Raw genomic sequence first — 25,669 nt, forward strand, 5'->3', positions numbered from 1 at the left:
TCCTTTGCCATTGTTGGCCAACAAAGTACTGGAATATGTCAATTTAATGGGACAGTTGTCATGTTTTTCTCTATAGGTGAATGAAATTAATGTCCTGGGATTAATAGAATGAACACAGGTTTTCTTTAAAATTTTGTGTTTCTTTAAAAGATTGTGTTTGAGACAGAACACTGTGGTAGTATAGTCAGATATTTGTGTGTTCTTAGTCACATAATTTTGAAACATGAAATAATGTTTTTTTTTATATCTTTATTTTATTTTATATCTAGAAGTTTGTACCTCTTGACCTCCTTCACCCCTTTTGCCTCCTCTCTTGCTTCTGTTTACCTAAGCAACCACCAGTCTGTTTTCTATATTCATGAGCCTGGAGTATTTTGGATTTTGTTTTGTTTTAGATTCCATATTTGAGATCATATAGTATTTATCTTTTTCTTTTCTATCTGACTTAACTTCACTTGGCATAATGCCATCAAGGTCCATCACTTTGTCACAAATAGCAACATTTTGTTCATTTTTATAGCTAAGTAATATTCTGTTGTATGTATATATAGCACATTTTCATTACTGTTCACCCATTGATGGACATTTAGGTTGTTTCCATGTCTTGGCTATTTGGAAATAATGTTGCAGTGAACATGGGGTGCACGTATTTTCTCAAATTAGTGTTTTCATTTTCTTTGGATAAATATCCAGAAGTGGAATTACTGGATATATGTTCAACTTTTAATTTTTTGAAGAACTTCAAACTTTTCCATAGTGGCTCCACCATTTTACATTCCCACCAACAGTACACAAGGGTTCCCTTTTCTCCGCATCCTATGATTTCCTAACTTTTTGATAATAGCAGTTCTAACAGATATGAGGTGATAACTCAGTGTGATTTTGATTTGCATTTCCCTGACGATTAGTGATGTTAAGCATCTTTTCATGTGTCTTTTGGCCACCTGTACATTGTCTTTGGAAAAATATCCATCAAAACCAGATGGTTTGAGGATTTTTTTGTTATTGAATTATATGAGGTTTTTAAAGTATGTTTTGGGGGTGCCTGGTGGCTCAGTCGGTTGAACGGCCCACTCTTGATTTTGGCTCAAGTCACGACTGTAAGGTGGTAAGACTGAGCCCCATGCTGGGTTCCATGCTGATTGTGGAACCTGCTTAAGATTCATTCATTCACTCTCTCTCTCTCTCTCTCTCTCTCTCTCTCTCCCTCCCTCCCTTCCTCCCTCCCTCCCTCCCTCCCTTTCTTCCTCCCTCTTTCGCTTTCTCTTCCTCCCTCCCTCTTTCACCTTCTTTTAGTTCCTCCCTCCCTCTCTTCCTCTGCCCCCTCCCTCACTCCCACTGTGTATGTGTCTCTCTCTCTCTCTCTCTTTAAAAAAAACAAACCAACAATACATGGATATTATCAGACATATGATTTGCAAATATTTTCTCCCATTCAGTGCACTGCCTTTTTATTTTGTTGATGGTTTCCTTTGCTGTGCAGTGCCATTTTAGTTTGATGTACTTGAGGGGTTTTTTTGGCTTTGGTCAAATCCAGAATATCATAATTCATGTTAAGGAGCTTACCGCCTATGTTTTCTTCTAGAAGTTTTATGGCTCAGGGTCTTATATTCAAGTCTTCAATCCATTTTGAGTTAATTTTTGTGTACAGTGTAAGGTAGTGGACCACTTTCATTCTTTTGCATGTAGTTCAGTTTTCCCAGCATCATTTATCAGAGACTGTCCTTTCCCCATTGTATATTCTTGGCTCCTTGTAAATAACTTGACTCTACATGCATGTGTTTTTTTTCCTGGGCTTTCCATTGTGTTCATTGATCTGTGTGTCTGTTCTTATGCTGATATCATATTGTTTTGATTGTTATGGCTTTGTAATGTAGTTTGAAATCAGGGAGCATGAAGGATCCAGCTTTGTTCTTTGTTCTCAAAATTGTTTTGGCTGTTCAAGGTCTTTTGTGGTTTCATACAAATTTCGGGTTTATTCTACTTTTGTGAAATACTATTAGAATTTTGATAAGGGATTGCACTGAATCTGTAGAGTGCTTTGAGTAGTATGGACATTTAAACGATACTATTCTGATCCATAAACGTGGAATATCTTTCCATTTATTTGTGTCTTCAGTTTGTTTCGTTGATGTCTTCTAGTTCTCAGTATACAGATCTTTCACCCCGTATTTAAATTTATTCCTAGATATTTTATTTTTTGATGTAATTGTAAATGGGATTGTTTTCTTAATTTCTCTTTCTGGTAGATTGTTTTTAGTGTATAAAAACACAACAGATTTTTGTATGTTGGTTTTTTATCCTGCAACTTTACTGAATTTGTTTATTAGTTCTTAACTGGTAGAATCTTTAGGGTTTTCTATAAATAATATGTCATCTGGAAATAGTGACAGTTTTACTTCTTCCGTTTCAATTTGGATGCTTTTAATTCCTTTTTCTTGATAGTTGGTCTGGACTTAATATTTTTTATTGCAAAGAGAAGAATAGTAGTGATGCCTGGTGAAGTGGTATTTTAACCTAATGAGGATTTGAGGGAGAAATACTTGGACTTAGTTGGGAAAATCCATGTTTGTGTTCTCTCTCTCTCTCTCTCTCTCTCTCTCTCTCTCTCACTTTTTTTTTTAAGTGTTAGCTTATTTTTTTAAATTGTGAAATACACATAAAATTTGCCGTTTTAACCATTTTTGAGTGTTATATTCACATTGTTGTACAACCAGTCTCCAGGAGTTTTTAATCTTGTAAAACTGGCACTCTGTAGTTATTAAACAACAGCTTTCCTTTTCTCTCTCCACCCTGCCAAGAGCAACTACAGTTCTTTCTGTTTGTATCTATTTGACTGTTCTAGATACTTCATAAGAATAGAATCATACGGTATTTGTCTTTTTGTGAATGGCTTATTTCCCTTAGCAGTAATGCCTTTCAGGTTTATCCATGTAATAGCATGTATCCGAATTTCCTTTTTTTAAGGCTAAATAATATTCTATTGTGTGTATATACTGTCATTTTCTTTATTCATTTATCTGTTGAGAGACATTAGATTGCTTCTACGTTGTGATTATTATGAATAAGCTGCTTTGAATGTAGATGTGCAAGTAATCTCTTTGAATCTCCATTTTACCCAGAGATGCAATTGCTAGATCATATGGTAGTTCTGTTTTAAGACAGAGTGTCATACTGGTTTCCACAGTGGGAGCACCATTTTACATTCCTGCCACCAGTGCACAAGGATTCCAATTTTTCCACATCCTATTATTTTGCTCATTTGTTTGTTTTTTATAGTAACCACACTACTGGGTGTGAGGTGTTAAATGTTAGACTTTACATATTTTATTTCTTTATTATATTGAGTATGAAGCAATAAAAAGCTTGAAACTTGTCAGTCAGAGAGGAATAAAAAAAGAATTTGTGTTTTATCTTACTCAGTCATTTTCTATGGTCAAACAGTATACATTTATTATCTTACAGTCTGTAGGTTAGAAGTCTGACATGGACTTGCTGGGTTAAAATCAGGGTATTGGCAGGCTTTGTTCTTTTTTTTTAAGATGATAGGAGAGAATCTGTTTCCTTACCATTTCCAACTTCTAGAAGCTGCCTGCTTATTTTGCATAACGGCCTCATCCTCTGTCTTGAAAGCCATCAGTGTTGGGTAGAGTCTGTCTTATGCTCATGCCTGTCTGATTCTCAGATTCAAATTTTATGACAGCTTGGATGATTTGATTGGGCTCTCTCAGACTGTCTAGGATAATCTGCCTTTCTCAGCGTTCTTAATTTAAATACATTTGTTTAGTCCCTTTTGCTATTTAAGGTAACATACTCACAGGTTTATCTTTGGGGTGGGGGGAGGTATTATCTGCCTACCATATCTGCCTCATGGTTATTTAACTGCCTTATTACAAGTAAGTATTACTGCTTAATCTAACAAGAAGATATAACATGTATAAATATTTATGTACCAAATATAGGAGCAACCAAGTATGTAAAAGAAATATTAATGCCTAACGGGAGAAACAGCAATACAATAATAATAGGGGACTTTAACACCTCATTACATCATTGGATAGATCACTGAAACAGAAAGTCAATAAAGAAATACCAACCGTAAGCAGCACAGTAGACAGGATGGACTTGCACAGATAATTTATAGAACATCCATTTAAAAACACAAGAATGTACATTCTTCTCAAGTGCACATGGAATGTATTCCAGGACATATCATATGTTAAACCATTAAACAAGTCTTAATAAATTTAAGAAGATTGAAATTCTATCACCCATCTATTCTGAACACAATGATATGGAACTAGAAATTAATCGCAAGCAGAAAACTGGAACATTCACAAATATGTCAAGATTGAACAACATTGTTACTGAATAATTAATTAATGGGTTAGAGAAAAAAATCGAAAGAGAAATAAAAAGACGCCTTGAGATAAAAATGGAAATGTAACATACCAAAATTATTGGTTGCAGCAAAAACAGTACTAAGAGGAAAGTTCATAGCAATTAATGTCTACCTCAAGAAACAAAAACTGCAATGTAGCTTTATACCTCAAGACACTAGAAAAAGAAGAACAAATGACGTCTTGAGTTCGTAGGAGGGAAATAACAAAAACTAGAACAGAAATAGAGACTTAAAAAGACCAATAGAAAAGATCAGTGAAACTAAGATCTGGTTCTTTGAAAAGATAAAGAAGATTGACAAACCTTTTGACTCAATCAAGACAAAAGAGGACTTAAATAAAATCAGAAATGGAAGAGGAGATTACAGCTGATACCACAGAAATACAAAGGGTCATAAGAGAGCACTGTGAACAATTATACGTACCAACAAAATGAATAACCTAGAAGAAATGGGTGGATTCCTAGAAGCATATTACCTTCTAAGACTGAATCATGATGAAATGAAAAATCTGAATAGACTGATTACTAGTAATGAAGTTGAATCAGTAATCAAAAACCTCCCAACAAACAAAATTCCATGATCAGATGGCTACACTGGTGAATTCTACCAGACATTCAAAGAAGTAAGATCTGTCTTTCTCACACTTTTCCAAAAGATAGAAGTGGCAAAACTCTTCCAAACTCATTTTACTAGGCCAGCATTACCCTGATACCAAAACCAGACAAGGGCACCACAAAAAAAGGGAATTACAGGCCTGTATCCCTGATGAACATAGATGTAAGAATCCTCAACAAAATATCAGCAAAACAAATTCAATAACGCATTATAACTATTGTGCAGTGGGGCGCCTGGGTGGCTCAGTCAGTTAAGCATCCAACTCTTGATTTAGGCTTGGGTCATGATCTCACGGTTTCTGAGATCAAGCCCCACACCAGGCTCCAAAGCCTGCTTGGGATTCTCCCTCTCCTCTCCCTGCCCCTTTCCCACATACACACATGTATACTTTTTCAAAATAAATAAACATTTTTTAAAATGTACCATACACCATGATCAAATGGGATTTATTCCAGGGATGCAAGGATGGTTCAACACCTGCAAATCAGTTCATGTGAGACACACCACATAACAACATGAAGGACAGAATTATACGGTCATCTAAGTGGATAAAAAGTACTTTACAAAAGTTAACATCCAGTTATGATAAAAACTATCAACGAAATGGGTATAAAAGGGGAATATACCTCAACATAATAAAAGCCGTATGTGACAAGCTCACAGCCGGCATCATACTTGACAGTGAAAAACCGAAAGATTTTCCTCTAAGATCAGGAACAAGACAAGAACGTCCACTCACCACTTTTATTCAGCATAGTACTGGGAGTCCTAACCAAAGCAGTTAAGCAAGTAAAAGAAATAAAAGGCATCCAGATGGAAAAAGAAGTTAAACTATTTTCAGATGACATATTATATATAGAAAACCCTGAAGACTTCATCAGAAAACTGTTAGAACTAATAAGCAAATTCAGTATAGTTGCAGGATGCAAAATCAGTATGCCAGAAGGTATTACATAAATTGTTTCCAAAATTAGGTTTCATTAGCACGTGCATTTATGAAGTATTTTTGGCTTTAGTACCCTTTTTGTTAACTTTTCTCTCTTAAACTGCTAGTGACTAGTTCGGTTGCCAATTCCTTGCAGAATAATTGTTGGCCACTCTGTTTTGAACCTTTTTGTATACACTACAACATTCTCCTCTTTCTTTTAAATAAAATATTTCAGAATTACGTAAAGTACAGAGACTGATACACATCATGAATTTATTACTAATTTAACATCTGTTAATATTTTGCCATATTTTCATAGATCCTTTTCCAATTTATGAAATATTTGATACATTTTAAGCAATATGTGTAAGCTCTGTAGCATGCAATAATAAATACTCAGGAACCTTTCACCAATTTAAGAAATAGAATGTTACTAATGTTGTTGAACCTAGTGCATGCTCTTTACCACTGTATTCCCCAAAGTTTAACTACTGTCCTGATTTTTACATTTATCATTCCTCTGCTCTATTCTGAAAGTGTGCATGTATAAAAAGCACATTCCCTTACCCTGTTTCATTCTTTTCTGTGTCAGAGTAAATGGTGGTTCTTCTACTTCTCCATTATCTCATTATCTCATTTCCCCCCTAAATTTTTAATGAGATAAAATTCACATAACATAAAAGTTACCATTTTAAGCTGTTTAAAAGTATACAATTCGGACATTTTTAGTATATTCACAATGTTGTATTAACTGTCACCACTAATTCCAGAACATTTTCATCAAACCAAAAAGAAATCATATATACCCCCAAGCCCCTCTTCCCTGCAAAATCACCCGGGAATCACTACTCTACTTTCTGTCTCTATGGATTTGCCTGTTCTGGACATTTCATATAGAGGGAATTGTACAGCAGGGGCCATTTAAGCATACGGTTTATCTGTGTTGTAGCATGCATCCGTACTTCATTCTTCATTTATGACTGAATAACACATTGTATGAATATTCCATATTTTATCTGTTCATTGGTTGGTGGACATTGTTGTTTGTACTTCTTGGATAGTATGAAAGATGCTGCTGTGAACATTCATGTACAAGTTTTGGTGTGGGTATGTGTTTTTATTTGTCTTGGGCATATTCTTGGGAGTATACTTGCTAGGTCATATGGTAACTCTGTATTTAATGTTTTAGAAACTGCAATACTGTTTCCCATAGCATTTGTAGTATTTTACATTCCTATTAGCAATCTATGAGGGTTCCAACTTCTTCAGTCCTCACCAAGATTTGTTATTTTCTTTCTTTTTTTTTTAAATCATAGCTATCCAAGCTGGTGTGGTGTCTCATTGTGGTTTTGAATTGCTTTTTCCTAATGACTAATGATATTAACATCTTTTCATGCTCTTATTGGCCATTTCTAGATCTTTGGAGAAATGACTATTTCTATTTTCTGTGTGTCCGTTCTTGAAAATTTTATGTTTTTAGGAGTCTTCCCCCCCCCCAAAGAATTTGCCCATTTCACCTGCATTTTTTAATTTGTTTGCATACAGTTATCATAGTATTCTCTTTATAATCTTTTTAATTTGATAAGGTGAATATCCTTACAATCCCCTTTCATTCCTGATTTCAGTAATTTGAGTCTTCTGTTTTCTTTGTCATTCTGAAAGATTGGTCAGTTCTGTTCATCTTTTAAACCAGCTTTTAACATTTAACATTTTCTCTAAAGTGTTCCTGTTTTTATTCCATTTATGCTGTTTATTATTTTCATCCTTTTGCTTGCTTCTGTTTAGTTTGCTTTTTTTCCTAGTTTCTAAACCGGAAGATTATTGATTTAAAATTTTATTTTTTAATTTCTTAAAATGTTTATTCATTTTTGAGAGAGAAAGAGAGAGTGCACAAACATGAGAGGGACAAAGAGAGAGGAGGACAGAGGATATGAAGCGGGGTCTGGGCTAACAGCAGCGACCCCAAAGCTGGGCTCCCAACTCACAAACCATGAGGTCATGACCTGAGGCGCTAACCAGCCAAGCCACCTGGGCACCCCTAGGTTTTTTTGTTTTGTTTTGTTTTGTTTTTTTTAATAGGCCTTTACAGCTATAGCTTTCTTTATGAGGGCATATGGGTATCTTTTATGATTTTGAGTATTCTTTGTTGTATTCCCAGTATTCTCTTTCTCTCTCTCTCTCTCTCTTTCTCTCTCTTTTTTTTTACTTCTCCTCCTGCACATATTTTCTTAGAAAATGTTGTAACACATATCTATAGCTTTAGCGATCGTTGATGCTCATTAGATTCCCAAATCTGTTCATCTAAATATCGAATTATCTCTTGAGTTCCAAGTCCATTTCCAACAAATTAATAAATCTCTGTTCCTCTTACATTCGTATTCAAAGCCTGCTCCTTCTTTTGTGTTCCTTATCTCTGTATGGGATTTAGCCACCTAAATCTGTTATGCTACGGAGTTAAACTAAGCTCATCGTGACTTCTCATTTTCTTGGTTATCATTTTATTTTTAAAAGTTTTTCATGGGGCGCCTGGGTGGCTCAGTTGGTTGAGCGGCCGACTTCAGCTCAGGTCATGATCTCACAGTCCGTGAGTTTGAGCCCCGCGTTGGGCTCTGTGCTGACGGCTCAGAGCCTGGAGCCTGCTTCAGATTCTGTGTCTCCCTCTCGCTGACCCTCCCTCGTTCATGCTCTGTCTCTCTCTGTCTCAAAAGTAAATAAACATTAAAAAAAAATTAAAAAAAAAGTTTTTCCTGTTATATATCGCTTTTTTTTACCTTTATGTTTTCCCTGCCCCTACTTGGGTCATATGAACTCTTTCAGCAGCTTCCTAAACTTCATGTCATTATCTAATTCATTCATTAGCTGCTGCTAGAATCAGTGGCCTACTTAAAAATGCAAATCAGGGGCACCTGGGTGGCTCAGTCGGTTAAGCGGCCGACTTCGGCTCAGGTCATGATTTCATGGTCCCTGAGATCGAGCCCCGCATCGGGCTCTGTGCTGACAGCTCAGAGCCTGGAGCCTATTTCAGATTCTGTGTCTCCCTCTCTCTGACCCTCCTCTGTTCATGCTCTGTCTCTCTCTGTCTCAAAAATAAATAAACTTAAAAAAATTTTTTAAATGCAAATCAGGGGCACCTGGGTGGCTCAGTTGTTTAAGTGTCCAACTTCGGCTCAGGTCATGATCTCATGGTGTGTGAGTTCTAGCCCTGCGTTGGGCTCTATGCTGACAGCTCAGAGCCTGGCACCTGCTTCAGATTCTGTGTCTCCCTGTCTCTCTCCCCTTCTCCCGCTTGCACTCTGTCTTGCTCTCTCTCTCTCTCTCTCTCTCTCAAAAATAAACATTAAAAATTTTTTCTAATGCAAATAGGATTGTGTCACTGTCTTAAATCCTCAAAGAATTATCTGGTATTTTTGAGATAAAATTAATATTTTTCAGCATGGCACGTGGAGTTTTTCATAATCTGCCTTATCTCTTCTTTCCAACTTTATGCTGCATTAGTATAACATACTTGTAGCTAATATTGTAGGAAATATTGTGTATTAATTAATAGTCATGGGCATTATGTGTTAAGCTACATCTTAATTTAGTATTTCTCAGAGAGGAACCTAGGACTTAATGGTGGTTGCTCTTTTGAAAAAAAATTTTTTTTAATGTTTTTATTTTTGAAAGAGATAGAGAAAGGCTCTGAAGCAGGCAGTCTCCAGACTGTCAGCACAGAGCACAGAGCCTGATGCGGTGTTCGAACCCATGAACCGTGAGATCATGACCTGAGCCAGTCAGAAGCTTAGCTGACTGAGCCACCCACGTGCCCCAAAATTGGTACTTTCTGATAAGGAAATATTATCATCAATACAGAGAAAAACACATTTAGGAAAACACGTCAGCCAGTCTAAATAAAAACCAAAAAACAAATTAGGCACAGTGGGATGAATTTTATGTGACCAGAGAAATTTAGGAGAAATAATATTAAAATTACTGTCTCAATAAAGGAAAAAGAGAACCGGTAGGAGAAAGATAAAACGTAAAACTCTGTTAGCACATTTTGGGAACTTTTACAACAATTTGGAAAGACAAAATAGTCATTTAAATATTTTAAAGAACACTGTATGGAAGGTAAACTTTAAATAGGTGTGCCCGTGGAGTGAAGTGCCTTATGTTTTGTGACATTTGGTTTTATGGTGGTGCCTGGGAGCTAGCCAGCTTGACTAGGAGAATTTAGATTTCATGATGCCTCTAAAGTGTAAGTGTGACTTCTTGGTTTCATCTAGTAGGTGTATTTAAAATGATGAAACAAATGATATGAATACAGGGATTATGGTTTGCTTTTCATAGTCCAGTTGCAAACTAACATCTCATCTGCCTGGTTCTAATTGTTCTGTTTCAGGTGTGATTTTACTCTAGTGCTTTTTAGGTTAACAATTTATTTATTTACAAGTTTTTCTTACTAGACTATAAACTCATTTACAGTAGGGGTTGGGTTTTATTCATCTTTGTTTCATTGGTATTTAGCTCATCATCTACTTGATGCTCCATAAATATTGAATGAATAAATCATTGTCAGTTGCTACATTGTCCTGGAAGAGTTTTCATATATTCTTGGTAATATGTTCATTTTCTTTGGAAATTAAACTTTGCATTAGGCAGTCTTGTTTCTCTCAAGAGTAGTAACTTGGTTCTTCCTACAATAATGCATTTGCTTCATTTGTTTATCTTGGCAATTCCTATTTTTAATATAATTTTGAAATAGTAGATTAAAGTAGCTAAAGTGCTTATTAGATCTGTTTTCACAGCAGTATATTGCTAATTGATTTCTGTGCCCCATTTACTATGCTTTTAAATTTTCTTTAATTATGGTACTTCTGGTTTGTCATGACCATGCTCATTAAACAAATCTCATTTGATGGAGGAGGCAAAGTAATGTCAACCAATTATTCATAAATATCTGCTATAGGATTTAGAATAAGCATGAATGCTAATTGATTTTAGGAATGAACGTTCTTCCTCAAGAATGGAATCCTACTGAGGTTTGTCGTAATAGTTTGTAGGAAACTAGATCTTTGCTGTTTACATGTGCCCCCTTTTCATTTCAGGGAAGCATTAAGAAGGTGTAGGGATCTGAGAACAGAGATGAGCAATTTTCAGACATCACCACAGCCTATTAATCATTTGAGATTCACTGCACATAATGAGGTATTTAGTGATAGGAGGAGCTGTTGCTGTGAACAGTAGGGAGATTGAGAACCATAGATCTAGATGATTCTAGATCTAATTTCTTTTTAATCACAGTAGACTTGTTTTTCCTTCTTACGTGATGTAGAAGGCCGTATTCTTTATTTTTATACAGTACATTGTTACATTCCAGGATGCAGCAAATGCTACTGTTTGTTCCAGTGTTTGTTCCTATGCCGGAAGGAATTTGGCTAATACTATATAGCCTTGCTAAGTAGTAGAAGACATATACTGTCCATAAGATGGTACGGTTTTTTCCATTTCAAATCAGCCAAGGTATTTATCTCTTGGATCACTTCTAAGCTTCTGGAAGATAGGCTTCATCTTAAGTGATAAACACAGAAGGATATTAACATTTGGATGGTGAATCAGCACTGGGAAGAAAACGTAATTTTCAGTTTGCATGTTAACTACTACAAAGCAAATGAACTTACAGGAGTTTCATTGAAACTGTAAGAGAGAACCTGAAAAGGGAAGGGATTAGTATAAATGCTAATGAATTTGTAAGAATTACTTTTAAATTAATTAAATGGTAATGCCATTAACAGTCTCTTTATTTAGAGTGCTGCCTTTTTATTTTAGCAAAAACAAATTTATAATAACTTAAATTTTCCACAGTTTTTTTTTTGTTGTTTTGTTTTACTTTAACCCTACTGATTCCTGTCCCCTCCTTCCCCCCCCTCCCCATAGTGTTTTAAATTTCTCAACTTCTTATCATGGTAGTTTTTAGGAACTGCTTATTAAAAATTTTAAATTAAAGTGTGTCTTTTCTTTAGACAGAGATGACAGTTCTACACTAACAAAGCAGGAACTTAAATTCATAGGTATGTACCAAGTTCAAGCATGATTTTAAAGGGTAATAGTGTTAATTAATCCTAATGAAGCTTAGAAACCTTCCTATATAAAGCAGTAATGGGGATCTGTAGTCTCAGAAATGATAACCGAAAGGAATTCTCCATAATTCTGGGTGGTTGATGGGATGACTGTTATCATGTTCTTGTTGTACTTGTTTGGATTTGTCCTATTGCCTAAGACATGGTAAGGTGGGTTTTAGGATTTCTAAAGTTATTTACCTGTCAGGATCTAGATGCCTAGACCACTTTGTACATCTGTGACCCCTCTGTCTGTCTCACTGAGGGAAAGAAGAATCTGAGACCATATTTTGTGATTTATAATACTTTTCTAATTCTGTGATGTACTTTTCAAATACTTCTGGATCAGTTGAGAATGAGCATGTGCATTCTGAATCCAGTATTCTTAACCAGTTAATGTATGCAGCTACTCCCTCCCCCAAAAACCTCAGTTTCACTTATTTATAAAACTAATCTTGTGGGTGTGATTACCTGCACTATGGAACTTTTCCTTCTCAAAAGTGTCTTAGTCTTTTTTCATTTGAAAAGTATAAAGTTCTTTCTGTATCTTAAAAATCCTGGTCATTTTCTTTGGGGAAATAATTCTATACTGCAAATGGATCCTTTCAGGAGCAGTAAAATCTAAAAGGATAAATATGTGCATAAATAATAATTTCAAGACATAGAATTATAACTTCTTTAATGATCTACAGTATAAAAAGAATTCAGGGCAGGGAAAACTACTTTCAGCTGAGGAAATGAGATGTCCAGAGAATGTAACATTTTACCTGATGCTTAAGGAATATGTAAAATTGAGCTATATGGAGATAGGGATCCGGGGTAGACTCCAGTCCCTGGAATACAGATAGCACAAGCAGTAGAACATAGGTGTGTAAAGTGATGGTGATACGATATTTAATATGAAATGTATGAAAAATAATAACCTTATGTATTAGCCAAAGGAGTTGAAAATAGTTGGTAGTTGGGAAATAGTTTGAGTTGGGGAAAAAAATAAAACCTGTTGTTCAGGAAGGTTCATCTGGCTGTAGCATATAAGAATATTGAAAGGAGCTAGAGAACAGAGAAACCAATTAGATTTTTTTGTAATCTAGCTGAATGTGTTAAGGGTCTGAGTGAGGGTAATGGAAGTCAGACTAGTGGGACATCTGTTACTCAAGAAGAACTGGTAATAATTGTCAGTAAATTGAATGGCAGTAGCTGGGGGAGGATGGGTATTCATTTACCAACAAGATGTTTAGGTATAGATGTTTAGCATGCAAATGAACAGATGAGGTTAGAGTGAAACAGAATTGGAAATAAATTCATATAGGGGGTAAATATAAACTCTGAAATCGGTCATGGCTGAGCAAGGTTGGTAGAGAAGACAGAAAGGTTGGATCAGGTTTATTTTAAAATAGAAAAGTATTAATAAGTGGAAAGGAAGACTCTAGAGAGATAAAGGGTTAAGATGCAAGAGAAGACTATTTCATGAATCAAAGAAACTGGATAGATGAACAAGTAGAAAAGTAACTTGAAGGAAGACAGAATAGCTGTGGAAACATTGAGTGTAAAAGAAAAAAAATTAACCTCCACAATTTGGGGTTAATGAATGTTAATTAATGAATTAGATAATTTTAGAAGTAGGTTTTCTCTCCAAAACAAATGATTACTTTCAGGTATACATTAGTAACTTGAGAGTGTTTACAGAAGTTGTCCTGTTAGTGTACTTGAGAAAAATGTTTTAATGATTACATAATAGTGATAATGGTACCTGTATATGTAAAGACTTTATTTTGTAATTCTCAGGGTTTCCTGAGAAGTTATCTCCTTTACTCTTGTGTGCATCTTTGATTCTGTTCTCTGCCTGCTCCCAACTGAATTAGTCACCAAGTGGTACCTTCTAATTTGAAGGTAGCTAAATATGGCTTTTTATATCTAATTTATTATTTTCAAAATCCCACCTTCTCACAGCTGTAGGTTGGTACAGATCCTTATCATTTCTTTCACACATTATTGTATTAGTCTCCTTTTGGTTTTGTCAGTATACCTGGAATTGATCAGGTGGGCTAACTCAAGCCAGTATGGCAGAAATGAATGTCATTTAATCATTTATGGTTAAAACGTTACTGTCAAGAATTGCCCAGAATTGCTTATCTTACTTTTCCTTAAAGTAATCTTGGGAAAATGAGTTATAATTGTAAAGTTACTTCATTACTGAACCTGACATCAGAACAAGGACAATTAGTTAGGTCATGTTTAAAGATTATCACCATGTTGGGGCACCTGGGTGGCTTAGGCAGCTCAGCTTCCAACTCTTGATTTCTTCTCAGGTCGTGATCCTCAGGGTCATGAGATCTAGGTCATGGTATCAAGCCTGGTGTAGGACTCCACGCCCAGTTTAAGATTCTCTCTCTCTCACTGCCCCTCCCCTGCTCTTGTGTGCAGGCACTCACCCTGTCTCTCAAAAAAAAAAAAAAAAAAGATTATCACCATCTTGATAATGTTCTTTTTCTTTCTGTATAATGCAGTTGATTGCTTTCTTAGCAGCTTCCTTCCACATTAATTTCTAGTCCTGTGTTTGCAGGAACTATGTCCCAGTTACCTTGATGACTAAACTTGGAGTTAGAAACCATGTCTTATGGGGGCGCCTGGGTGGCTCATTCGGTTGAGCGTCCGACTTCAGCTCAGGTCACGATCTCGCGGTCCATGAGTTTGAGCCCCGTGTCGGGCTCTGGGCTGATGGCTTGGAGCCTGGAGCCTGCTTCCAATTCTGTGTCTCCCTCTCTCTCTGCCCCTCCCCCGTTCATGCTCTGTCTCTCTCTGTCTAAACAATAAATAAACATAAAAAAAAATTAAAAAAAAAAAAAAAGAAACCGTGTCTTATGGTGAGCCCTTTCCATAGATGGCCTGTATTACTTGTTTCACACTCAGAGGGTCATTTTATTTAAGGATCTGTGGGTGTATGTATGTGCCTATTGACAGGTGGTATTTTTGTATAATAATCACTAGGTATTTGAAATTATACTTCTCAGACTGTTTGGCATTATGCTTGTAATGTTAGGAGAAACTAATATATTCATTCAAAAGATGTATAAAAAATTATATTCAAAGTTGTTGGATGTGTCAAGATTTAGGAGACCAAAATTTAAAAAAAAAATTTTTTTAAATGTTTATTTATTTTTGAGAGAGAGAGAGAGAGAGAGAGAGAGAGAGAGAGAGAGAGAGAGAGAGAGGCAGGAAGGGGCACAGAGAGAGGGAGACATAGAACCTGAAGCAGGCTCCAGGCTCTGAGCTGTCAGCACAGAGCCTGACGCGGGGCTCGAACCCACGAACTGTGAGATCATGACCAGAGCAGAAGTCGGACACTTAATCGACTGAGCCGCCCAGGTGTCCCAGAGACCAAAAATTTTTAATCCATGTTGGCAGTAATAGGAAATCTGATTTTCTACAGACCAGGTCCTAAAGAAATTATAGAAAGAAAATAAATCAGTGTAAAGAAGATTGAAAGACATGAGGGAAGATAATAATTTGAAACAAAGTAGATCTTTATTTTATTTATTTATTTTTTTTTTTATTAAATTTTTTTTTCAACATTTATTTATTTTTGGGACAGAGAGAGACAGAGCATGAACGGGGGAGGGGCAGAGAGAGAGAGGGAGACACAGAATCGGAAACAGGCTCCAGGCTCTGAGCCATCAGCCCAGAGCCCGACGCGGGGCTCGAACTCACGGACCGCGAGATCGTGACCTGGCTGAAGTCGGACGCTTAACCGACTGCGCCACCCAGGCGCCCCACAAAGTAGATCTTTAAAAGCAAGTAGAGGGGCACCTGAATGGCTCTGTCTGTTAAGCATCTGACTCTTGATTTCAGCTCAGGTCGTGATCTCACGGTTCGAGGGATCAAGCCCCACATTGGCTCCAGCACAGAGCATGCTTGGGATTCTCTCTCTCCCCCTCTGTGCCCCTCCCCCATTTGCTCTCTCTCTAAAAAATAAAAAATAATGATACAAAAAACAAGTGGAAATTTTAGGTATGGAAAACTGTAACAGTCAAAGTAAAGAACACAATAGATAGGACAAATAACAGTGGATACAGTGAGCAAAAAAATAATTAATGGGTTTTATACATATTTAAAATAAAAACTATATAGTATGGAGGATAGAAGTAGAATCCAGGTAACAGGAACTCCAGAAAGGGAGAGAGAGAAAAGTGGAGAGGAGGAAATAACCTGAAGAAATAATGGAAATAAATTTCATTAAAAAAAAAAAAAAGATGAGATATCTTAGTTTGAAGTGGCACATAGTGGGCCTGAGAAAAAAAGAGTGAAGGAAAAACTCTCATCTAGACACATTATAGGGGAAATTTTAAAATCTCACAGACAAGGAAAGGATTCTAAAACATGGACTATTAAGATCAAGTCTTTCTTGGAGACTACATAAAAATAACTTCAGTTCTAAGGAGGTGGTGCAAGATATGAAATGTCTAGATTTAACAGAGCTAATTATAGCAAAAAAATTGAAAATGCTGGGAGTATAAAGATTACAGTTACATTTCTTGTAGCACCTCCTGGATTCAATTATTAAATGGTATTTATGTAGCTTACCTAACAACTTGGAAATATATCCGTGATAGGTTTTCCCTGACCCCAACAAATTGTATGTATACTGTGTATAAAATAATGTATACATGGCACAAAGGATTATCAGTTTCTTATTCTGTTTTCATGGTGCTCAAATTCTATTGGAAGAGTCAGAAATATAAATGAATAATTGCAGAATAAAAAGTTAGGCAAAATTATCATGGCGATTATGTTAAAAGAATAGATTTGAGAGTAGTTTTTTTCTTGTCTTCATTTTTAAAAATTGATTATGGTCATTACTTATATGTTTTTATTTAAATCATAGATAACCTTTAATGAAAAACGGGAAATGGTTTTAATAGCTGCCACATCTAATAAGATTATGTTCTTCATTTTAATTAGCAATTTATTTTTTCCTACTAAGCCTCCCTTTCAATTTTCTTAAGCTAAAGAAACAGTAAAAAAAAAAAAAATCACTGTGTAACGTACTCAATGATGTTTGTTATCTGGGCTTATGATTGATAATAACTTCAGTAAGTCTTTTTTCTTCTTAGTTGAAATGTGTCCTTCATTAACCTGACCACCTATATTTTTATCCTTCATCTGAGCTAAGTGTTTGTGGAGAATACAATTTATGCCATGTACACATGCATATCATTATAGATTTGTGATACTAGCCTTCACTGACATTTAAATTGCTTGGCAGTGTTAATACGAATCTCTAGGAAACTCTCTTTTTGCCATGATTGTTTGTATTTTAAAACTTTTACTGCCAGTTAAAATTGCATCTTTTAGTCCCCCAATTCTGCAAACCTACTTGGTTTGTATCCATCCTCTTTTCTTTCTCTCCAGTCCTGCTTGCAGTGCAAGGCTAGTCTGTACTTGTGCTCCACATCTCACCCTTCTGTGCCCTCTCAGAGGCCTTGTCATGTTAGTTTCCTTACCCTCTCACCCTCACTTTTCTTTCCCATCTACATTTAAGCATTCTCTCCTGTCCGTCTTCCTGAACAAAAGAACCCAAACTCCTTTAATCACACATTGCTGTTCATGTGCCTACCCCTTAAACTGTTCTACCTCCACTTACTCGTTTAAGATTTTCTCTTTGTTCTGGGTGGTATGTCTAGATGTGATTTTATTCTTCTTAGGACCTCTTTGCTTCCTAATTGAGAGAATTCATTTTTTTTTTTTTAATGTTTATTTTTGAGAGAGTGAGCATGGGGGAGGGGCAGAGAGTGAGGGAGACACAGAATCCAAAGCAGGCTCCAGGCTCTGAGCTGTCAGCACAGAGCCTGACACAGAGCTCAAACCCATGAACTGTGGGTTCAGATCATGACCTGAGCCAAAGTCAGACACTTAACCCAGTGAACCCACCCAGGTGCCCCAAGAGAATTCATGTCTTTCATCAGTTCTGGACACAACTCTAGCCATTACATTTTAAAGTATTTTTATTTTTATATTTATATTTATATTTTTATTATTTTTATTTTTATTGTAGAGAGAGCACAGGCAAGCAGGGGGAGAGGGGCAGAGAGAGAGAGAGAGAGAGAGAGAGAGAGAGAGAGAGACTCTTAAGCAGGCTCCAATGCTTAGTGTGGAGCCCAATGTGGGGCTTCATCCCATGAACCTGGGGTCATGACCTGAACCCAACTCAGGAGTCGGAAGTTCAACCAACTGAACCACCTAGGTGCTCCTATGGCCATTTAAAATATTGATCCTCCCTATTCTTTCTGTTGTTCAGTAACTTTTGTTAGACATATTTGGACTTTGATTCTGTCTTCCATGTCCCTTAACCTTTCTTTTATAATTTCCATTTATCAATCTCTCTGTGCTCTAGCAGGATAGTAGTTTTTAGGTTTTATTAATTTATTTTGAGGGAGAGAGAGAGAGACAGGGAGTGAGCAGGGGAGGGGCTGAGAGAGTCCAAGAGAGAATCCCAAGCAGGCTCTGCACTATTAGTGCAGAGCCTGACGTGGGGCTCGATTTCAGGAACCGTGAGATCATGACCTGAGCTGAAATCAAGAGTCTGATGCTTAACCAACCATCCACTCAGGCGCCCCTGGATAATTTCTTTTGATCTTTTATATTCACTCTTCATCTCTTCAGCTATACTGATTTATAATTTTACCTGCCTAATGGGTAAAGATTTTTAGTGAATGTGCTTTTCAATTTTTAGAATTCTTAAAAAAAAATTTTTTTTTAACGTTTATTCATTTTTGAGAGGCAGAAAGAGAGCATGAGCGGGGAAGGGGCAGAGAGAGGGAGACACAGAATCAGAAGCAGGCTCCAGGCTCTGAGCTGTCAGCACAGAGCCCGATGCAGGGCTCGAACTCACAAACCGTGAGATCATGACCTGAGCTGAGGTTGGACGCTTAACCGACTGAGCCACCCAGGCGCCCCTCAATTTTTAGAATTCTTTTTGGTCCTTTCTAAAATGGATCTGGTCTGGTTTTGTTTTTCTCTTTCTTGTTTTTAAGAACATGTAGCACTTTTCTCACATGTAAAATATTTTTATTTTCAAACAGTCTCAAACTTACAGAAAAGTTACATAGAGTATAATATACAGAACTGTATCTTCCCAGAGTATTTGAGAATAAGTTGCAGATACAGTGCCACATTAGCCCTGAATACTTCAGTCTTTATTTTTAAAATTTTATTGTTATTTTTGTAATGTTTATTTTTGAGAGAGAGAGAGAGAGCGTGAGCAGGGGAGGGACAGAGATAGAGGGAGACATAGAATCTGAAGCAGGCTTCAGCACAGAGCTTGATGCAGGGCTAGAACTTGTGAACCGGGAGATCATGACCTGAGCTGAAGTCAGACACTTAACCGACTGAGCCACCGAGGTGCCCAGAATACTTTAGTTTTTATAGACTAGGACATTTTACTGTAAAATCACAATACAGTGATCAAGAACAGGAAATTAATATCACCATATTACTCCCATCTACTCGTCAGATGGCCATTCACGTTTTGACTGTTGTCTCAGAATTTTACAGGTTAGTTATTTTTGGGTTTGGTTCATTTTTTTTTCATTATTAGAGCTGTGTTATTTATTTATTTATTTATTTATTTTGGAGCAGGATATCATAGATGTGATCTTTCCATTGCATCTATCAGATGACACATAATCAGGCATTTCCAATGAAAAGGTTTTCTTTTCCTCTTTGTAATTATGTATATTGTGGAATTAAGTATGAGACTATAAATATCCCATTCCTCATCATACTTTTAATTTGTATCAGTGTGGACTTACAGATTTGTGTGGGGGTATGATGTATTTATTGTGATGCTCAAATTGTTCACAGTTTAGCTAGTGGGAGCCCCTTTAAGCTGGCACAGTTGTCCCCATTCATTATTCTTTGAACACTTATTTTCTGGCATTGCAAGTATATTAGTCTTCTGTTGCTGCCATAACAAATTACCACAAAATTAGCAACTTACAGGCACTCAGATTTATTAGCACATAGTCAGATGTCTGGGTTTGGTTATCTGGTTGCTCTGTTAGAGTCGCACAAGGCTAAAATCAAGGTGTTGGCCAGCTGGGCTCTTACTATCAGGAGACTCTGGAATTCATTCACTTCCAAGAAGCTCATTTAGGTTGTTGGCAGAATTCAGATTTTTCCTTGCAGTTGTAGGACTGAGGTCATCATTTCCTTTCTGACTGACAGCTGAGGGTCTCCCTTAGCTCCTCGAGGCTTCTATCCCATCCTTTCACATGTCCCTACATTTTAGAGTCGGCAAAGGTGAGTTGAATCCTTTGCACGCTTACAATCGCTCTGACTTCCTCTTCTGTTGTATCTCTTTTTTTCTCAGCTATCACATCTCTCACTGACTCTTTTGGCCTTTGTCTTCTATTTTTAAGGGTTCATGTTATTACTCTGGGCCTACCTACATAATCCAAAATAATCCACTCGTTTTAAGGTCAGCTAATCAGTACCTTAATTTAATCTGCCAAGTCTCTTCACAGTAGTGCCTTGATTAAGGGAACCTTGGGGTGGAGGGTGGACATCATTAGAATTCTGCCTAGCACAGCAGGATATGTCAGGTGCCTTTTTTTATAGAGAGAGTGTTGTTTCTTTCTTACATTTGTGAGTCCTTGGCTTAGTCATTTAGTTTCTTAGTCATTTGAAATATTTGTCTTATCTTTATTTGCTCTATTTTCTTTCTAAGGTTCTTGGAATAACAGTCAAATAATGTTTGTGTCTGCTAATTTGTGATCAAGGGGATTGTTTTCATCTGTGTTTTCTAATTGTGGATTGTGAACTCATTTTATAGCCTGAATTGAGGTTATATCCCTTCAGAGAGGTTTTGTGTTTGCTTCCGCTGTGTACTCAAGTGACAGTACCAGCTGGCCCCGTCTTACGTTAATTTAATGTTTGGGATCTATCAGACTAGGCACATATGCCCCAAAACCTGGGGCGCCTGGATGGCTCACTCAGGAGTGTTTGACTCCTGATTTCGGCTCAGGTCATAATCCCAGTGTCATGGGCTCAAGCCTTGCCTCGGGCTCTGCACTGAGCATGGAGCCTGCTTAAGATTCTTTCTCTCCCTCTACCCCTCTCCCTAGCTCACTCGCTCTCGTTCTCTCTCTAAAATTAAAAAAAAAAAATCAAACTCAAAAAGCTATTTGAAGGCAAAGCTATGGCTCTAAATTCTAAGTGCAGACTTTTCATCCCCTACCCAGAGCTTAAATCTAATTGGATGAGCTTCCTTGTCCTGTCTCTGTGCTGTAATTTCCGTGTTTTGATAGTTTTGTAGGGTTTTGGTGGGGGCAGTGGGGGAAAGGGCTGGTCTGTCTTGCCCCAGAAATGTAGCTCTTGGAAGGTCCAATCTATATAACCAAAGTCTTACCACTTTTAACTTTTCAGCCATTGGAGGCCCAATGTGTTGTCTCTTTTTCTTGTGGGCACTAAAGCCAAAGCTCCAGGGTTACTGACACAGGCTGACTCCTCCAGGGCAGCCTATTAAAGCTTTTCCCTCCTCATTCATAAGGATTTCCCTCACTGTCCTATGGGCTCAGCTATTCATTTTGAGGTCATTTTAATTGGGGAGGTTTTTAGGTTATCTGGTCTGCCTCATTGCCAGAAACAGAAATTCTCCTACTGATTTATTTTTCAAACCCCCGATACTGGCTCTACAACTACTACTCTACTCGGCCTACAAGTAGTTTTCACGTTGCCAAATCAGGTGGCTACTTTTCAGTCTTTAGCCTAGATGACTTTTTAGCATATTTATTTTTGTTCAGGACTTCCTGCTACTGGAAGCTCCTCTCCTGTTCCTGTCCCTCCTTTCCCCTCTCATCCTGTTCCCATCCCTTCTCTCCCTTCCCATCCTGTTCCCATCCCACCCCTCCCTTCTCTCCTCTCTTCCCCTCCCTTCCCCTCCCCTCCCCCTTGTCTTCTAACATTATACTTAACTTAGTTATCCTGCAGTTTTGACTATTTCTTAACTAGTTTTTTGTTTGTTTTTACTTCACCTTTATCCTAATTTAGTGTCGAAATTCCTTGGGGCTAAATCTGAGCCTCTCCTTTTCTCTAAAATTCTCACCATATTTAAGCTGCTTAAAATCTTTTGTCTACCGTATTACAGTAACTACTTAAATTATCTCCCTGATTCAACTCTCCCATTGTCTTTCAGGGCATCGTTCACATTGTATCCAAAAGGATCTTTTTAAAAGTAAAGTTCTAATCATGCCACTCTCTTGCTTAAAATGCTTCAATGGCTTTCCAGTAGGATGAAAGTGGAGAGTCCTCTATGACCTGCAAGGTTCCACATGAGCTGGCTCTTGGACTGACTTCTAGCTTTATCTTAAGCATTTTATTTCTTTGCTTATTATACTACACTGGCTATATGTTTGTATGTAAGTCACAGAGTGGATTCTGTCAAATTAAACAAAAAAGAATTTGTTGGATAGGTACAGTCATTTAGAGAACTAAAGGAAAAAACCCCTTCCCAGACCTCTGAGAGGACAGAAATAGGGTAGATTCAAGGGCTGGGTAAAGAAGGATTAATAGAATCCTAATATTACTACCATTAGACTAACAGGTCTGACCATTTTCTGCCCTGGTGTGTATGCCTTCAAAATACTAATTCCCAGGAGAGACTATTACAGCTTGGGTCACATGTTTATCTCTGGGCTGAGAGTGTATGAAATGGAGGAGGGGTACTTCCCTGACAGAAAATAGGATGTTATTTGGACACAAAAAGGGAAAGAATTATGAGCAGGTAAAAACAATAGAAGTGGTCTCTCTTCCTTTTAGTTTATGTGTCACTTCTTCACTGCAGCCTATTCTGCTGATCTTAATTAAGTTATCCCTTAGATTTGGTCACAGTACATTCTGCTTTTTCATCATCGCACTGGTATCTGTGTGCTTACTTAATATCTGGTTCCTTCATTTTAAGAACCATGTGTGCAAGGGTGACACCTGTTTTTGTTTTTTGTAGTATCTTCATCTAGTATTTTGTCTGGGTACATTAGGCAATAAATAATTGTGGAATATTGTAAAACAGAGTCAATTACGCAGTATTCAATTGATTATGTCAAAATAACATTCAAAACATTTGTAAAGATTTTATAATGGAATAGGAAAATACGTTAAGTATAAAAGGATTAAAATGTTTAGTTTCATACATAGGCAGCTATATAAAGCTAAACAAAACCATAAACTATATACCAAAAAATTTGAAAATACATAAAAATGTCAACAGTGTTTGTGGATGAATTTTTCCCTACTTTGCCATCTACTTAAGATTTTTAATAATTAGTATGTAGTATTTTTATAGGTAAAGTCAAAAGAAGCAATACAGAATCGTTCAGATATCTGTAAAAATAGAGCAGCCTAAGAAATAGTTAATGCTTGCCTAATGAGATTTTGGAACACTTATATTCCATCAAGGTGGCCAAGAGTCTCAGGAAAGAAAGCTCTTTTTCTAAATTTTATTTTACCCTCTCTGAATAATGAAGGTGTTAATCATATAGAGATATATTTCACAATCTAAAACCAAAGGGAAAGGGAAAACCAAAATAATCCTGTTATGCATTGGTTGCCAAAGGGAAAGGATGTTAACATTTACAGTGGAACATTTACATTTACATTGCAACATTTACAATGGAATCTTCTATTGTTGTGTATATGATTCTGTTTACTTCTTTTATCATGGAGACAGATATCGCTCCTTTATAATAATATGGCTACTGTTTATCAAATGCTTTCTATGTGGTAGGAGAGCATACTAATAGTATTGGTACATGTATTAGCCAATCCTTACACCAGCCCTGTGAAATATTGGTGCCATTCTCACTTTACAGATGAGGTGTACTAGGTCCAGAGAGGTTATTTGCATGAGGGAGCAGGATTTGGACTTAACTACTTTCACACCATATTAACCTCCAGAAAAGACTATTCAGTCATAGGATATGGGTTAGGGGTAACTTAACAGGTTTAGTCATTTACTAGCTTAAATATTCCTCAAGACTGTCCCATTCATTTACTCTGGTTCAGTGCTGGACAAACAACCTGATGTGGCACTGATTTGGCCTCCTAGGCAGTTTGAAATTGGGAGTCAGGAACTCTGGTTGGTGAACACTAATATTTATGTCGCTGGTCATGTATAGTTCTGTCTTATATGTTGTTTTTATATCATTGCCATGGGCACACTAATAAAAGCTTAGGTCTCAGCAGTGTTTTCTTGGCTCTGCCCACCCTATCCTGTTTCCACTAAGATCACCATTTGTCTCCATATTTCAAATCCAATCAATGGACGTTTTCAGTCTATCTCTTAATTAGCCATTCAGCATCAGTTGATAACCATCTATGTGCCCTTTCTTTAGACCCTTTTCTTGACTTCAGTGATGCTGCACTCATGGTGTTCTTCTTACCTCACTGATACCAATTTTCTGTACTGATTCCTCTTCCATTAACCCTCTTTGAAATGTTGGAGGTCTTCAGGACTTAGTCCTAGACCGATGTTTTCCTCTTTTATAAGCAAAAATGCACTTTCCCTTTTTTCACCGCCTCAGTGAATGGTACTTGTAACCACTAGCCAGTTCATTCATAATACTTTATCTATCAAATGTAGCTAACTATCAAGTTGAGTGCATCTGACTTCTAGATGTACTTCAGATCCATATCATTCCAAGTGTTTCCATACCACTACCACCTTCGTCCTGAGGGACTTAATCTTTGATCTAGATTGTGGAATAGCTTCCTAGATGACCTTTTTGTTTCCACTCTTCCTCTTTTCAATTCATTTACTACATTTAGAAGGATGATCTTCTGAAAAACCAAGTCATGCTGTATTTGCCTTTGGTGTCTTCCCATTGATCTTAGTGTAAATTCTCAACACCTCTACATGGCTTGCAAGGTCGTGTGTAATCTGTTCCTTCCCTTCTCTCCAGCTTTGTCTTCCACCACTCTCTCCACTATGCTTTACCCATATTACCTTTTTTTCCCCTCTTTTTTCTATTTCATTGTCAAGTTTGAACAAGCTTTTCTACTTCACTCTGTTCACTTAATGTCTGCTTGTGTGAACTTCAGGTTTTGGCTTACGTATCTTTTCTTCAGATAGATACTTTCGGCTTCCTAATTTGTCATTCTCATGGTACTTTCTCTTCAATCACAACACTTGTCACAATTTATAGTTATGTGTTTGTTTTATTGTTTGCCTCCCTAATTAACTTGTAAACTCTTGGAGAGCCGAGATCTTGTCTGTCTTGTCTGTCATGTTCCCTACTTTCCCTGCTCCTAGCACAGTGCCTGTCTTCTAGTAGGCACACAATAAATATTGGGTGGATGGATGGCTGGGTGGATGGATCAGTACATCATTGCCAACCTCTGTATCATTCTATATCTTTGTGCCTACCCTTTATCCTGAACAGATGAATTTCAGGTATTTTCCTAGAGTTTATGCATTACAGGATTCAGTTCTATTTAATTCCATGAATATCACCTTGATTTAGATTAAAATAACATAGGGGTGCCTGAGTAGCTCAGTTGGTTAAGCGTCTGACTTCGGCTCAGGCCATGATCTCATGGTTTGTGAGTTTGAGCCCCATGTTGGGCTCCATGCTG

General features: G+C 37.0%; 1 protein-coding gene across 11 annotated transcripts in view; it reads left to right on the forward strand.

The window, feature by feature from the left end:
• The window catches only part of MLLT10 (MLLT10 histone lysine methyltransferase DOT1L cofactor), a 238,329-nt gene that overhangs the window by 178,612 nt on the left and 34,048 nt on the right, over window positions 1–25,669 (forward strand). For 7 of the 11 annotated variants that reach the window (XM_043561632.1, XM_043561629.1, XM_043561630.1 and 4 more), the window contains one exon: window positions 11,948–11,995. The exons of the other annotated variants lie outside the window; for them this stretch is intronic. In XM_043561632.1, the coding sequence (XP_043417567.1) occupies window positions 11,948–11,995 (48 nt within the window). The remainder of the gene's footprint in view (window positions 1–11,947; window positions 11,996–25,669) is intronic. 11 annotated transcript variants of the gene reach the window in all.

This window comes from Prionailurus bengalensis, chromosome B4 (genome assembly GCF_016509475.1).
Source record: "Prionailurus bengalensis isolate Pbe53 chromosome B4, Fcat_Pben_1.1_paternal_pri, whole genome shotgun sequence".
Classification (NCBI taxonomy): domain Eukaryota; kingdom Metazoa; phylum Chordata; class Mammalia; order Carnivora; family Felidae; genus Prionailurus; species Prionailurus bengalensis.